Source organism: Sinohyriopsis cumingii, chromosome 4 (assembly GCF_028554795.1).
Source record: "Sinohyriopsis cumingii isolate HCF-2022 chromosome 4, ASM2855479v2, whole genome shotgun sequence".
Lineage (NCBI taxonomy): Eukaryota > Metazoa > Mollusca > Bivalvia > Unionida > Unionidae > Sinohyriopsis > Sinohyriopsis cumingii.
In genome coordinates this window covers 61,203,910-61,222,071 of record NC_142964.1, presented here as the reverse complement: position 1 = coordinate 61,222,071, position 18,162 = coordinate 61,203,910, and the positions used below count along the sequence as shown (strand labels likewise).

The window sequence follows — 18,162 nt, the reverse complement described above, 5'->3', positions numbered from 1 at the left end:
TTTCATATTAGCAAAGTTACATCTGACGGTTTTATTAAACTGGTCTAGATATTCTCATTGTACACTTACACAGGCCATGGAAAATAAATGCAAACGACTTAACTTGGTTCATATTTTTGATCATGTGTATGCATTATTTCAAATGAGGATAATGGTGGATGAAACTGACTACTGATAAAAGACAAGTCTAGAGTTAAACATGAACCACAGCAGGTCACAAAACCTTTGCAACCTGATAGTAAAATAGCTTACAGAGATGCAAATTTATTTTAATCTAACGTGTTTTGTCCTCTGATGGTTCTGATGTATGTTATATTGTTGTCATACACTCACAGGAAGCATGCTGTAAGATATTACCTTTAGCTTGAAATGACAATGAAGTAAAGATGCATTGAGCTGATCCATGTCTTGTAGATGCATTTCAGAAAATGCTGTTTCTTAACAGAACATATATTTAGCTGATCCATGTCTTGTAGATGCATTTCAGAAAATGCTGTTTCTTAACAGAACATATATTTAGCTGATCCATGTCTCGCATATGCATTTAAGACAACAGTTTCATAACAGCACATTTATCTAATCCATGTCTTGTAGATGCATTTAAGACAACACTGTTTCTTAACAGTACATATATTTAGTTGATCCATGTCTTGTAGATGTATCTCAGACAACACTCTTTCTTAACAGTACATGCACTGAACTATCTGATATCTTGTGGTTGTATTTCAGACAATATTATTTTTATCAGTACAGGCTCATCTTTGTCAGTGATTGTTGGAACAGTCCAGGAATACAGAAAAAACTGATATGCTGAAACGGTCCATGAATACTAAACACACTGGCTTTCATTTGAGGTAAAGATCAGTAATTTTGGCCTTTATCTTCACATAAAGATATGTATTAAACAGCTCTTTTAGGTCAGTGCAATTCAAAACTCACCCCATCAGTTATGATGGTTTCTTCTTTTTAAAATTCTTGGAAGTCACACATTTTCAACTTGAATTTTTGCTAAATAGCAAAAACTGCAAAAACAGGTTACCGGTTAACAATTTGCTATTATGAATTTCTTATCGTGGAAGCATAATATCATAATATTTTTATTTGTTTGCATGTGAGAAGTCTATTTGGAGAATTAAATGTGGAAATTTAAAACACAAGAAATGTAAAATAAATCACTCTTGTAAGTCTGTCATGATCTATAAAAAGGATGATTTCATCCTTAAGAACCTTTCAGCTTGAGTACATTTCCAGGATGTCACACAAGCTTTGCAAAGAGAAAACAATTATGTTGCATCACTTTGTTTTCACACGAAATAATACTAATACACACTCCAACTTCAACTCACCTCCAAAATTAGAGCTGTGAAAAGATTAAGGACAATGACCACAGATAGTAACCACCAGACGATGAAATAGATATAGGACCATCTGAAAGTATATTAAAATTAAGTTAAATCAAAGTAAATAATTTTATTTTACTGAAAATTCATGTATTTTAAGTTCAACATTTCATTTTCGCTATTCAATAAAAAAGAAAGCAACAGAAATTTTGAATGACAAAAGTCAAAATCCATGTGTATACATTTTTTATGTACCCAGGAACATATTATCTCTTTTTAGCTATAACAGTAATCGATCTTTTAACAGATTTACATAACTGTTTCATTGCTGTATGAGTTGTTTGTCAAGGAGCTGGTGAGAGAACTAGGACACCTAAATGACTCTCAAAAGGGAGATGACTCTTACTATAATGTAATGACCTGCATTTCAATCACAAATAACATTAAGATATTTTACTAAATTGCACATTTGTACAAACTGCAATACAATTTTTTAAACAAGGCATATTTTCCATTAGATAAGATACACACATATATATTGTTGAAAGTGCGATGGCTACTGCCTTGATTCAGTTAAATGTTCACTATATACACTCCATTCATAAGTTCTCTTGATGATTCTTGGCTCACAAATTATCATCAATTTGAATAAAAACAATATAAATCTCTAATAAGTATGACATTCAACTTACTTTGTGGTAGCTGCTGAGTAAGCTTCCAAGAAAACATGCCAGTTATTTACAACCATTATATCCCATAAAACAACTAAAGCAGCCTGGGAAAAGAAATAAAAGTAACTATTATTGTTCAAATTAAACAAGAAATATTTACATACAAATATTATGTGTATAATGCCTCTGTAAAACCTACTTTAGCATAGATGAGACATGGATATACTCAATCAATCTGATGGCAGAAGTGTTCCACAGTGCTGGTCATAATTCCCATATCATATTTTGATGGTATAAGTGTGAAGCTCTACCCTTTAATATACATTATACATAACCCCTGCCCTTCCTCTGACCCTCAGGCAAGATAAAGGTTATTTTAAAATCACGGTTAGGTTTTCAGTTGAAAAAAATGTTTGTATGGTCGTAAGTGTCAACCCATGGAATGGATAGCCGTCATCACTTAAATGTTGAACCAGAGAGCTATGGGTTTCACATTCATGTACCTCTACCCTCCTTCTGAACCCCAGGGGAGGTCAAGGTCACTTTCAAAATTGGATTAGTTTTTCAATTAAAGTTTTGTCTTTACAGACATAAGTTTTAAACCCTGGAAGAAGCAGAAATACTACTTATACAGCAGAATCAGTAATCACCATCCTTTTAAGCTGACACAACCCTTCATTAACTCTGATCCTCAGGCAATACCAAATTCATCTGAAAATTTGGGTAAAGTTTTTGATTTAAGTCTTTCTGTATGGGCATAAACGACAAACTGTTATGCATGTTTAAGTTGTATTATATGTTGGCTATTTTTGATTATTGTTATGTATGTACTTTGTACCTAACAACTGTCCAAAATCAAGTTAATGGTGTACCTCACCACTGACATTTATTTTGTAAACAACATAATAGCTAATATTTCTCTAAAATTATAGATCAAATATTCAGGTCAATATTAATGGAGGTAAACAAGTTTATTTGAATCTGAGTCTAGGTCATCAGTTTTCCACTTGGAAATTCCTAAACTTGTTGATAACTCTGAATGTTTATGGAAAAGACTGACATACATCCTGGCTTTATTACTGTCATAGCTTTTTATATCATTGTTGTTCACTTGAAAAATTACTCATTCTTGCATTAACATCTGAAGCCGAGTCAGTCTTATTGTTTTGTTCTATTTTTAATTTGAGTGGATTTATTTATTCAAATTATTATTCTCTGGAATTACAAAGGTGTCAATAATATTCTTGGACTAAAATATTAATTTGGAATTATAGCAAATTCAGTCAAGGCCATTTTGGATTCTGTTATTATGATACAAAATTACCACATTGCCAAATTCTAGGCCACTGGCACATTAGCACGTTTGAAACTACAAAGACATCAACACTTTCAATACAGGAATTTATCTGGAACAATTGGAACTTCATACATGTTGACTTTTGAACTCTGAGGACTATTTTGGATTAGTTCACAATCTTTTAAGTTCTTTTAAAATTTTCACTTTGTATTCTAGGGAAATGTGTGGGTGTGGGTGAGATTTGATTTTTATTGCAGCTTTAACAATTTTTCAGTCATATCGCTATGATGTCTGCAGTGTGGCAGTTTATAGTGATGTCTAGCACTGGGGCATTATGTCGCAGACATGCAGCATGATGTCCAAGTCACATTATCCTGACACCAAGCTGACCAGTCCCAACACTAATCTCTTAATGCTGAGCACCAAGCGAGGCAGCTGCTAGTACCATTTTTATAAGTCTCTGTATGACTCAGCCAGGAATCGAACCCATGACCTCCCGCATCTGAGGTGGATGCTCTAACCACTAGCCCATCAGAGTGGTTTCTGGGGAAATAAATAATTTGTTGAATTTTAGAAACCTTGTTGGTTTTCGCTCTTTTCTGTTGTTAAATTTAAGACCAAAGAGTCATAATAAAAACTTAAACTATACAATAAGTAAGCACAATTATTTCAAATTCATGTACCACTGCCCTAACTGTGACTCTGAAATGTAGTTTATGTTTTCAGTAAAGTTTTCTGTATGGTACCAAACCTTGGAGGAAAATCTGTCAAACTTAGACTGTAGATTTGTAAGCAATGCCCTTTCATATTTATGCACCCCTGCCTTCCCCTTAACCATAACTCAAGGTCAAATTTATTTAAAAGTGAAACACAGATGAATCAGGCAACAATGCTGGTATGAAAATTATTTTTATAATTCCTTGAATTTTCATTATATAAATATACATCTAATATATTTTAATTGTAGAAGGATTAAATAATGTAACATACTTTCTTACTCTTACTAAATGAGAATACATAACAATTACTGTGGATCTGATATGGTGAAAATGCCCTTTTGTGTGTTGTTCTTTCTACTGCTCTGGGTAAAAGAACACATTTTATTTCTCTAATCAACAAAATTTCTCATATGTGTGTAACTGGATATCACAAATGCATACATTTAGCAAACACACAGATACAGGATACAGTCATTTGCTATCTGTGCATTCTACAAGAAATCTATAAGTATAACAACACACCCAGGCATCAATACAGTGTGAAATCCAGAGCTTATATGTGGATATGGCCATATTTATTCACTTCATCCCAAAATGTGTATAAAGTTTTAGCTAAGAACATGTGATTCTGCTTGCAAGCATACTATGGTAACTCTGTCCATCTGTCCAACAGTATCAATCGTAGATGCCAATAAAACCTGGCTTCTAACTGTTTCATTCTGTCTTATATTTGTGCACATTATATATCATGTTTATAATCATGGCAATGAAAGGAAAACTTTGTATACTAAAGGTGCTACTTACTGCGAAGTCATCAAAGTTATTCGCCCAATATTCCAATTGTGCATAGGAACCACATTCAGGTAGACTAAAAAATAAAACAATCATTGCCAAGTGCATATAATCTACAATCAACTTTTAAAAAAAGTTTGAACTTAGTTTACTTCATTAAAATAAAAACAGGTCAAACTATAACATGATGTGCAACTTTAGTTACTGCAGTATAAAATATTAAGCATACTGTACATCATAATACACTGGTCCCTTGGTATTAAGCATACTATACATTACAATACACTGGTCCCTTGGTATTAATCATAATGTACATAATAATACACTCATCCCTTGGTATCAAGCATATGTACATAATAATACAATGATCCCTTGGTATTAAGCATACTGTACATCATAATACAATTGGTCCCTTGGTATTAAGCATACTGTACATCACAATACACTGGTCCCTTGGTATTAATCATAATGTACATAATAATACACTCATCCCTAGATATTAAGCATACTGTACATCAAAATACATTGGTCCCTTGGTATTAAGCATATGTACATCAAAATACACTCATCCCTAGATATTAAGCATCCTGTATACATCATAATACACTCATCCCTTGATATTAAGCATACTGTATATCATAATACACTCATGCCTTGATATTAAGAATACTGTACATCATAATACACTGGTCCCTTGGTATTAATCATAATGTACATCAAAACACACTCAACCCTTGGTATTAAGCATATGTACATCAAAATACACTCATCCCTAGATATTAAGCATACTGTACATCATAATACACTCATCCCTAGATATTGAGAAAACTGTACATCATAATACACTGGTCCCTTGGTATTAATCATACTGTATATCATAATACACTCATCCCTTGATATTAAGCATACTGTACATCATAATACACTCATGCCTTGATATTAAGCATACTGTACATCACAATACACTGGTCCCTTGGTATTAATCATAATGTACATCAAAACACACTCAACCCTTGGTATTAAGCATATGTACATCAAAATACACTCATCCCTAGATATTAAGCATACTGTACATCATAATACACGCATCCCTAGATATTGAGAAAACTGTACATCATAATACACTGGTCCCTTGGTATTAAGCATAATGTACATCAAAATACACTGGTCCCTTGGTATTAAGCATAATGTACATCAAAATACAATCATCCCTTGGTATTAAGCATATGTACATTATAATACAATCATCCCTAGATATTACCCATACTGTACATCATAATACACTGGTACCTTGGTATTAAGCATACTGTACATAATAATACACTCATCACTTGGTATAGGCATACTGTATATCATAATACACTTGTCCCTTGGTATTAGGCAAACTGTATATCATAATAAACTTAAGCCTTGGTATTAGGCATACATTTCACCACAACAGATTGGTCCCTTACCATTAGGCACTTTAGTAAGAGCCATCTTATAACAAATATATTGCCATGATTCTCACTTATACCCTGAATCTAGTTTGACACTAAACCTACCTCAGTTGAAAGAAACCTTGTGTGTAATGCAGTGTAGCTTGAAGGCTCCCATGACCAGCTTTGTTAAAAGGGATCAATGAGTTTTCAAAAAACATTTTAAAAAATTACACAAAGACTGCAAGGAATCCAATGTGGCTGCTGGTGATACATCTAATAATCCAGTTCCACAAATTTCCTGATACTGGATCAAGAGAATTTCTTTTACATGGGCTTCAATAATTTTGCACAATTTTGTTTCTCCATTAAAATAGGCTGTGCATTCCACTGACCCTTGAAAGCTCAAGGAATTTGTAACAAATTTATAGCACCCAGGAATAGCGGCCAAAAGTTGGCAAGGCTCTGCAGGGGTGACCAACCTCGAATAATAATATACTATTGTCATTTCTGTTGCAATTGTCAATCATTATACTTTTCTGCATTAATTAAAAAAAAGTACTTTAGGAGAATGGAAAACATTTTATAAAATTAAATATAATGTTCAAGACAAATTAGTGAAATAGGTATTGACCAGAAGTTATGTTGGAACATGCACACCCCTGCAAGGAAGAAACCAACCAACAAAATGGTGACAGGTTTATGATTACAAGAGCATTGGCCCTTTGAGGTTGAATTAAATGCTTACTGTCCATGTATAATCTGTGAAAATGGTATGTAATTAATAAAGTCAGCGTAAAACGAACTCCATGATTCAAGTCATTTGCATTAATACACTTTTAGATGAAATACCAAGTACCTTTGATGAGCCGCTTGAAACTTTAGTGGTTTAACAGTCAGTGATAAAGATGATGAAAATAAATACCACTGACATTTGATATCTATTATAATGCTAAAATACATTTGATAATTTTTTTAAAATCATTTCAGTGTTTGTTTTCAACATACAGGGCAACAATGACTCAACAATGACAACATAGTCATTTAAGTGTCATCATTTTGTGAAAAACCCATGTCAGTGCCACCATTCATTGCAAACGCGTAGTGACAACAAGATGTTCAAGATCACCACGATTGTTTAGCATCATTTTAATTTCGAACCAACTAGATACAAAACAATGTTACCACATTTATAGTCATCAGTTCAGAAAAAGTAGCTATTGCAAAAATTTAAACAGTGCTACCACAGTGGTCATACTGTAGATTTCACTATTATCATTTTCATTTAGAACCAACTATATATCGTATAAAGCCATCAAATGAAAACCCCATATCATTACACCTATCAGTTCTGTAAAATAGTGATTTCAAAGGTGGATACAATGGCTATGAAAATGAAGATCTGATTAGCATTTTCAATTCGGACAAACCAGACAACAAAGTCGTTTAGTGAAAAGGTAAAGTCTATACAACCATTCATTGTGGAGATGTAGTGTTAACAAGATTTTCAAGATGGCTGTCACAGTGACCATACTGGTTGTTAGATTGGTACCATTTTCTTTAAGGACCAACAAGACATTGAGAAGACTTTCTGTGTCAGATTGGTACCATTTGTTTTAAGGACCAACAAGAAATTGAGAAGACTTTCTGTGTCAGATTGGTACCATTTGTTTTAAGGACCAACAAGAAATTGAGAAGACTTTCTGTGTCAGATTGGTACCATTTTCTTTAAGGACCAACAAGACATTGAGAAGACTTTCTGTGTCAGATTGGTACCATTTTCTTTAAGGACCAACAAGACATTGAGAAGACTTTCTGTGTCAGATTGGTACCATTTGTTTTAAGGACCAACAAGAAATTGAGAAGACTTTCTGTGTCAGATTGGTACCATTTGTTTTAAGGACCAACAAGAAATTGAGAAGACTTTCTGTGTCAGATTGGTACCATTTTCTTTAAGGACCAACAAGACATTGAGAAGACTTTCTGTGTCAGATTGGTACCATTTTCTTTAAGGACCAACAAGACATTGAGAAGACTTTCTGTGTCAGATTGGTACCATTTGTTTTAAGGACCAACAAGAAATTGAGAAGACTTTCTGTGTCAGATTGGTACCATTTTCTTTAAGGACCAACAAGACATTGAGAAGACTTTCTGTGTCAGATTGGTACCATTTTCTTTAAGGACCAACAAGACATTGAGAAGACTTTCTGTGTCAGATTGGTACCATTTTCTTTAAGGACCAACAAGTCACTGAGAAGACTTTCTATGTCAGATTGGTACCATTTTCTTTAAAGACCAACAAGGCATTGAAAAAACTTTATGTGTCAGATTGGTACCATTTTCTTTAAGGACCAATAAGACATTGAGAAGATTTTCTGTGAAATGTCATGTCATTATGACCAGACACTCAGAAGGAGTAATGATATTAAAATACATTGGCCATACTGAATGTCCAAGGGACACTATGTTTTAATACAATCAACTAGACATCATAAGAAGTCTATCCATAGAGGCCCCATGATGATATGACTATGCATTCAGAAGAAGTAGTGACAACAAGATTTTAAAGTTAGCTATCACACAGGCTACAGTGGAAGCCTGAGCAGTGAAAATTTCATTTAGGAGTCATAGAACCCAACCATGTTATGGACCAAACTGTGTTATAAGCAACCAGGTCAGTTAGCTAAAGAAAATGATGCATGTACCCCAAAAAATGTGTGCGGGGTGGAGGGTAGGTAATAAATGTGGGAGCAAATATATGTGCTTCGTTGGCACAATTACCATCTTAAATCAATGCATATTAAATGAGAAATACACCTGTAGTGAAAACGTTCATAAACATAAACATTTTTCCTGTAAAAAGGAAACTTTCATGGCACAGTAAATGTGTTCCAGTCGCATTGGAAAATGAAACAATCAATCAGATTCCATTACTTTTATTTAGGTTTGGTACTGACTTCCTTTGAAGAAGGTTCTTTGCTTTTATTGAAGATTGTAGTCGGCTTTCTTTGATGAAGGGTGCATGTGTTATTGAAGTCACCACTAAAGGACAGCTTTGGAGAACCAAACAAATGCCCATTTCTTACTGTGGTGGCAACATCAAATAAATGTACTGCATGATTGAGACTGATCTTTTTCCATCTGTTTAGTAGTTTTCATAACAATCGGTGCTTCAAAGTAATGTTTTCTTTGAACTTTCAGCAAACTATTTTATCTGGATACATTTTTTTATCTCACAACATACAGTACTCAAGCTAAATGTCAACATAAGCTGATTATGATATAACAATGCACTGTTAAGATGGTTTGTCAATGTGGACAAAGAATTTGCTCAATGACATGTAACTAGATAAATTTCAGTGCATTTTATATCAAGTTTGCAGCTTTCTTTCATTGGGCCTTTGAATTTCTCCACTCCAAAATAATGGTTGTATATGCAAGTTTAAACAGCCAACAATGTCGCTAATAAAATAAAAAAATCGCCAGATGGTATATTTTCCTGCCAATAAGGAAAAACAGAATTGCAATTTGCGCTAGTGGCAAAGCCCTGCATGATCCCCGAATAAACTTTTTACACGTTATTTTTCGTACTTTTGTGTACAAGGAAAATACATATAAAATTTCAGAAGCCATGCCATGATTGTCTTGTTTTATTCATACGTGATCTCTTCACCAAAATGATAATAAGCTTTTTACATATTTTTGGTACTTTTAAGAAAGATTTTTGTTTCGTCATGTACTAGAATAATACAAGTATATGAAATTTTGGGAGCCACACCATGACCATGTTATATCTGAATTTGTGTTATAACGGAGCATGCTATAGTGAGGTCATACTGTACTGTAAATTCACTATTATTACATGGACTTCCAAATTTTCTTGTTGGCACTGTTGCTAAAACCATAAACATTTCAAAAACAATGGACTGTAATTTATCTGTGAAAATAATAGGACCACTACCCTGATTAACAAAAAGTACAGACTAAAACAGCATTTGCCTCAAACCACAAAAATGAATTCAGGGTATTTTATTCAGGTGAAAAATACTGATTATGCAATAAACAGAATCTTACCTTTTGTGCTTGTTTCCAATCAAACATAAAACATAATTTGCAAGAAACACCCGGAAATTATTAGACTCATTTCATAAATTTTGTTTGAAAGGAGCACTCATGTATATCCTTCATATGTCAAGAAAACACTAAAGTTACAAAATTTGTGATAGTTTATGTAAAACATACTGACAAGTTTTTACGATATAAACATTTGAACGCACTAAATTTTTACAAAAGAGAAGAAATAGTAAAGTACATACTTTGTGACGTTGGTATTGTTTTGTGGCTTGTATTCAATTACCCCATAGAAAAGCTCAATTCCAAGAATGGCAAATGAATAGTAGATCACCTGAAATTTTTTTTATCAAATATCTTAAATAAAAAAACTAAGATAAATCAATGTGAAAAGACAGCATTAATCCATGTATAATAAAATATCAATCCATGTAAAATACAGCATTAATCCATGTAAAATATAGTATTAATCCATGTAAAATACAGTATTAATCATGAATATAATTAATCAATGTAATATTCAGTACTAATCCACATATAGTATCAATCCATGTAAAATACAGTATTAATCATGAATATAATTAAACAATGTAATATTCAGTACTAATCCACATATAGTATTAATCCATGTAAAATACAGTATTAATCATGAATATAATTAAACAATGTAATATTCAGTACTAATCCACATATAGTATCAATCCATGTAAAATACAGTATTAATCATGAATATAATTAAACAATGTAATATTCAGTACTAATCCACATATAGTATTAATCCATGTAAAATACAGTATTAATCATGAATATAATTAATCAATGTAATATTCAGTACTAATCCACATATAGTATTAATCCATGTAAAATACAGTATTAATCATAAATATAATTAAACAATGTAATATTCAGTGCTAATCCACATATAGTATTAATCCACGTAAAATACAGTATTAATCATGAATATAATTAATCAATGTAATATTCAGTACTAATCTACATATAGTATTAATCAATGTCAAATAGAGCATTCTTTCATGCAAAATAATGAATAAATTCAAGCAAAACATAGTATTAATCCATTACAATACATACTGTAAATTCATACATTTTTTTAGGGTCTCGATTTGTGCAGTTCTGTTAAAAGTACCATTTCATTTGTGTTTAAATTCATGGATTGTCAAAGGTTTCTTACTGTTTGCACAGAAACTCAATATTCATTTGGTCCTTACATTCAGAGCTTTTAGCAACAACATAATCCATGAAAATTAGTACTGAAAATGAATGATGAATTCATAGTATTCTGAACAGAAAAAACTAGTTATAATGTTAAAAATCATCAAACAATGCTAAACCCCATCCTAAAACATTTAGAATTCTTTCAAAAATATTGTCCTTTTGTGCAGTTCTACATAACAACCAGCTTCTCAACATAATTATAACACCCAGTGTAATATATCTGACAGAATACCATACATTTTGACTGCTGTAAATTTTGATGTTGTATAAATCAAACAGATACTGTGCTACTTTCCTGTACTATCACTAGCTCCTGCAAACCTCATAAGATTCACATTTTCTTCATTCCATCCTGAATTCATACTTCCATCAAAACCAATGCATCAGCAATTTAAACAAGTATTGTTCATCTAATTCATACATCAAAAAAGCAAGATTGAAGTATCATTTAATATAACACCTATACCCATTTCAAATATCATGTAATACCTACACCCAAATGAAGTATCATTTAATGTAATACATACACCCAATTCAAATTCATGTATCACTTGATGTAATAACTACACCCAATTCAAGTATCACTTGATGTAATACCTACATCCAATCCAAGTATCATTTAGTGTAATACCTACACCCAATTCAAGTATCATTTAATGTAATATCCACACTCAAATGAAGTATCATTTAAAGTAATACCAACACCTAACTGAAGTATCACTTAATGTAATACCTACACACAATTCAAATTCATTTATCACTTGATGTAATACCTACATCCAATCCAAGTATCATTTAATGTAATACCTACACCCAATTCAAGTATCATTTAATGTATTATCCACACTCAAATGAAGTATCATTTAAAGTAATACCAACACCTAACTGAAGTATCACTTAATGTAATACCTACACACAATTCAAGTATCACTTAATGTAATAACTACACACAACTGAAATATCACTTAGTGTAATAAATACACTCAATTGAAGTATCCTTTAATGTAATACCTGTGCAGTTTGTAAGGCATAATAAGTAGAACAAACAACATAGACCCTGATCTGCAGGCACATTATGCTACAGCAGATCAGGATCTTTGTTGTTTCCCATTCACCTCAATTTATAAGTGAGTATATATGGAAAGTTGGGCCATCTCTGAGAAAAGGTATATATCTGGCAATTTGCCTTATTTGATCTAATTAGAAAGAAAATTGAATTATTGCTTACTATGAGTATTCCCCCAAAGGACTGAAGATTCTTTATCAGGTCTAGCAGAGTGTTGGCAACAATTGCCATAGCCTGAAATGAAGCAATATTTGGAAAATAAGTGAACACCTACATACTTGGAACAAATATTTTCTAAAAGAAACACTGATCTATTAGTCAAGCAAAATGGGTACATCATACCATGAGGCCCAAGTAGGCTTAACATTGTTCGCCTGGCTGCCATAAACTTTAAGCCAAATTCAAGGGGCAGTTGGCCAAGCAATCTGGGTTAGAATGAAACAAGGCTTTTACACTTTTTGCCACAGTGGAAGGCAATTCAGCATCATTTGTGCTAACTTAGAAGGCTGGGATGCTTTGTAAGGAATTGGTCAAATTCTGCTAACTGGTTCTGAAAAGAAGTCATTTAAATGTGTTTCTATTTTAATTAACAATGGCCATATTCAATAGTGATCATCAATTGTGCAAACCTAAAAGGCTTTCATGTCCAGATGCTTTGTCAGATCAGGTCGATTTCTGTTGTCTTTTTAGTGTTAGCAATTTGACTAAATACAGACCAGCCAACAATAACAAGACTGTCTCAGTAAGGCAGTGGATGTTTGTTCCATAAGTTTGACCAGCTTTCAGTAATGTTAAACAAAATATCATGTACTGCTATTGTAAAGTTGGAAAACATGTACTGACGCAGTGATGGTAAATGTCCTGTTCAAATTAAAAGTTTGTAAAGTATGCATAGACCTTATTTACATCTAATACAGTTGCACAAACGTAAGTCCCAAACCCTACGTGGCTCAATGGCTTCTTGCCATCTTTCAACTCAACATAATTCTTGGAAAAAGTTCTTGATTTCATAGGACAATGGCAACCATATCTCCCACCATGAGACATGCTCAAATCAACACATATCTCCAATACATGTAATTTTATCCCTTCTTGCTTTTATTCACAAGAATGTGAATATTCCTTTTTATTCTTCTGTACTGATTATTAACACTTTTTAAAAGGCTTATTTCCCTTCATCTTCAACTTATATCACTTGCTGGATGCCATTTTAAAAATTTCTATAAACAACTGTTTGATCATGACAATGCTCTGCATGAAAAAATGAGTTTAAAGCACCTGAGGAACTAATGTAAAGTTAGTCTGCTTCCCTAATTAACTCCACTAAATCTAATATAAAACCTGGATTCAAATCAAACACGGATCAGCTATTATCCGGACTTTACTGTAACAATTTTATTTCTGTAGTTTTTCTCTTATTTATGAGTCAGCATTTTAAGGGTAATTTTCATAAGATTTACGTCAAAATCATACGGTTGGCAGGTGTGTAAGTCTGATATAAGACCTGCATTTTGTGCAAAGAATTTACCATGCCTTCTTGCCAGGACAGAATGCTTTAAGTCAAATTCAGTGAAAAAAATTAACATCAATTTTGAGATAAGGTTTTTCTACGTCCATATTTGACAGTGAATCAGTATTGTTTGTATAAATTAAAAAAGTGTTCATGCCAGAGTGCTTCTGTTAAATTCTGTCGAACAGTTTGTGAGAAAAAGTTTTTTGAAAGTCTTTGATTTATTAATGATGGCCATATTTGATAGCCAGGCAGCATCATTTAAAAAAACCATATGTCTGAATGCTGTCAGATTTTACCTAATACTGAAGTCATTTAAATGTTTTCCATTTTTAGGGATGACAACCATATTTGCATCAAATGTAAATATTGGAAAGGCCTTCATACCCAAATGCTTCCTGACAAATTGTTTTTTGTTCAAATGGCAGCCATATTTCATGGCATCTCAACTGCATTTGTGATGTTTAGTCTTCATGCCAAGATGCTGTCAAATTTTGTCAAATTCTACTCCGCAGTTTTGGAGACATAGTCATTTAAAGGCTTTACGAGTTTAAGTAATGGGGCCATATTTTACAGATGATTGGCATAAACTGTATAAAATGTAAAAGTACTCCAGTCTAGATGATTTCTGTCAATTTCTGTCAGGCAGTTTTGGAGAAAACATTTAAAGGGTTTTCTGTTGTTTTAGTAACTGTGTATATAGATTAGAATCATCTGTAAGTATTTGGAATTCCTTTACATATGCAATGTGCCAAATACAGCTGACACTGCAACTGGAACATCAGCCTTTTCCATTGCATACTATAATAAAAACTTTGTATGTAAATCATGTCAATTAGTCAACTGCCGTCAAGCTTGTGGTTGTTGCTATGTCAAAATAACTTTAGAATGTTTCAGTGAACAGGTGACATATCATCAATAACAGCAGCACAACAAATAGTTGCAGACAAATGAATCTGAATGATTTCTTCAAATTTTTTTTCATTACAAGAAGCCAGGATAACATTACAAGTTAAATGTACTGGTAATTAATTTATTTTTGAAACATCTTCAAGGTTTATTTTCAAGATCTATCATGTTTAAGACTCTTCTTAGCACATCTGATTTGATGTTTGTCTGCCAAATACCTACCAATTTAGGGAAGTATTATTACGATTACCTATAAGAGTTGAAATTATCGGACCTGCATAAGAAAGAGATAAGGATGTTCAGAATGATTGACACTAATGAGGCAAACAGGTTGAAAATAGCAATTGTTAATGGATGATTGACACTGATGAGGCAAAGAGGTTGAAAATAGCAACTGTTAATGGATGATGAACACTGATGGGGCAAAGAGGTTGAAAATAGCACCTGTTAATGGATGATCAACACTGATGGGGCAAGGAGGTTGAAAATAGCAGCTGTTAATGGATGATCAACACTGATGAGGCAAAGAGGTTGAAAATAGCAATTGTTAATGGATGATCAACACTGATGAGGCTACGAGGATGAAAATAGCAACTGTTGATGGCTGATTGACTTTGATTAGGCAAAGAGACAGAAAATAGCAACTGCTGATGGATGATTGACACTGATGAGGCAAAGAGGCTGAAAATAGCAACTGTTGATGGATGATGAATTGAAAAGGACTAAAATTAATGATGAATGATGGGTCGTACCATAAGCTTACTTCGTCTTATGACCAAGTGAGACAAAAATGGATGACTTTTGAAAATTGTTATCATAACAGTGTGCTAATGATTTTCAAACGCCAACTAATATTCTTTTTCAAATATTATATTCATTGTTACCATACAATATTCAGCTGCAATTCATTGTTTCCTGATCAAATTCTTCCCCAGCTATTAAAAATATAGAAATTAATATAGAAGACCCCACATACAGGCAAAACTGTTAATGAACAAACTGCTCCTGAACGAGAAGCAGTCTGAGAAAACACTCACATAAAATCAAATGTAAATCTATCACAAAGTTTACATACATTATTGTCTAATAACGTATCATAAGTCTGCAAAATTATATCATTTTCAAGAAATCAAAGATATGGCAGTAAGCATTTTCTATGTCAAAAGGCTACTAATTAATGAAATGGAAATTAAGCAACATTTACATCTAAAGGTCAGAGTTGGTGTCTATAAAAAATAATTTAAACCAAATGGAATGACAAGCTAGGTTACAAGTACTTGCCACATGAAGACATCAAAACTGCTGAAAAAGGCATTTTAATTTCTTCTTGCAGAAATGTGTTCACAGAGAAATTTTCCCTACATCCACTCTTTTGACAGAACATATTTTAAAACTTAAAACAAGTCACTGATGTGTCAAATATATGTGACACTTGACCTACAAAGGGTTACACAAGATGTGGTGTCTCATGTTTCTTTTATGCTATGGGCTTGCACGAAAACATGACTGGCAGACATCATTATGCTTATAAAGCCTCATGCTTTTCTTAAGAAAAGTCAAGAGAAAACAGGTCACAGTGACTCAATTTTTGAAGAAGGGTATTGCACTCATGAATTGCATCAACAAAAAGAAGTTTTGGTTTGTCATGGTTAATACTGTATGCTTGTTTCATTCATGGTTAGTGCATAAATGTGGGGTCAAATTAATGAAACACTGTACAGGCACATTTTCATGTGACAGAAAAATACAAGCTTAAGCCAATAAGTGTAAACCATGTTCTGATAGCAAATGTAACAAGGGCAAAACATGGTGTAGCTGGACTGAGGCACAAACCTGGGATGGCCCTCTCAAAACTAGCCAGATGCTCTACAACCACAGCTGCCAACTTGATACTATCTGCTGGTTCTTGCTACATATAACAGTTACACATCTGCCAATGCAAATGCTATTTACTTAAAATCATGTGTCAGCTGATTTGGATCTATGCTGTTTGCAGGTGAGGGCATGTTAGGTCCAGGTAAATACTGTCCCTTTAAACAGGCGAACTTAAAGACAGACTTTTCATTATATTTACGCAACTTAATATACCAGATAATCCTCAATCAATGTATCTTAATATACCAGATAATCCTCACCTTAATATACCAGATAATCCTCAGAAGCCGGATCATGATTAAAACATTTATAACTCGGACAATGTTCCACAGGACAAGATCTCCATTGACTTCTTTACCACTGAAACAAAAAGAAGTTTTAAATATCTACATAAACATCTACATATGCAAGGAGAAGATCTTCAATAATCCCATTTAGAATTTGTAACTGTATACTATATACAGTAATAATCTGTGCAATAACATTCATTACAATGGAATATACAGATTTTGTCTGAAAGTAACGGGAGCAAATGTGTTCAAATGTAAAATTGATCTTTAAAATGGAATCTTCAGCTCACGATTCCAACAGTAATTTCCAGACAACAACAGAGAAACCAACTGCTTGCACATTTAGGAATCCTAGCATCAATTTTACAGAATCTTGGCAGCCTGACTGGAATAGATAACAAATCATGGCAGCCTGACTAGAATAAATAACAAATCATGGCAGCCTGACTGGAACAGATAACAAATTATGGCAGCCTGACTGGATTAGATAACAAATTATGGCAGCCTGACTGGATTAGATAACAAATAATGGCAGCCTGACTGGAATAGATAACAAATCATGGCAGCCTGACTGGAATATCTAACAAATTATGGCAATCTGACTGAAACAGATAATAACTTATGGCAGCTGTCTGGAATAGAAAACAAATCATGGCAGCCTGTCTGGAATAGATAACAATTTATTTCAGCCTGACTGGAATAGATAACAAATCATATCCTGAATGGAATAGACAAAACATCATGACAGCCTGACTGGAATAGATAACAAATCATGATGGCCTGACTGGAACAGATAATAAATTATGGTGGCCTGACTAGACTAGATAACAAATCATGGCATCCTGACTGGAATATATAAAAAAAATCATGGCAGCCTCATTGGAATAGATAACAAATCATGACAGCTAGTCAAGAATAGATAACATATGATGACAGCCTGAATGGAGTAGATCAAACATCCATTAAAT

The 18,162-nt window shown here is 33.1% G+C and overlaps 1 protein-coding gene across 1 annotated transcript in view; it reads right to left on the bottom strand.

Moving 5' to 3' along the window:
* Positions 1-18,162, bottom strand: part of LOC149801276 (two pore channel protein 2-like) — a 115,316-nt gene that overhangs the window by 31,013 nt on the left and 66,141 nt on the right. Inside the window, exons 19-24 of the mRNA XM_089955335.1 lie at positions 17,165-17,264; positions 12,773-12,844; positions 10,554-10,642; positions 4,832-4,895; positions 2,033-2,115; positions 1,347-1,428 (exon numbers count right to left, since the gene is read on the bottom strand). Coding sequence (XP_089811461.1) covers positions 1,347-1,428; positions 2,033-2,115; positions 4,832-4,895; positions 10,554-10,642; positions 12,773-12,844; positions 17,165-17,264 — 490 coding nt within the window. The remainder of the gene's footprint in view (positions 1-1,346; positions 1,429-2,032; positions 2,116-4,831; positions 4,896-10,553; positions 10,643-12,772; positions 12,845-17,164; positions 17,265-18,162) is intronic.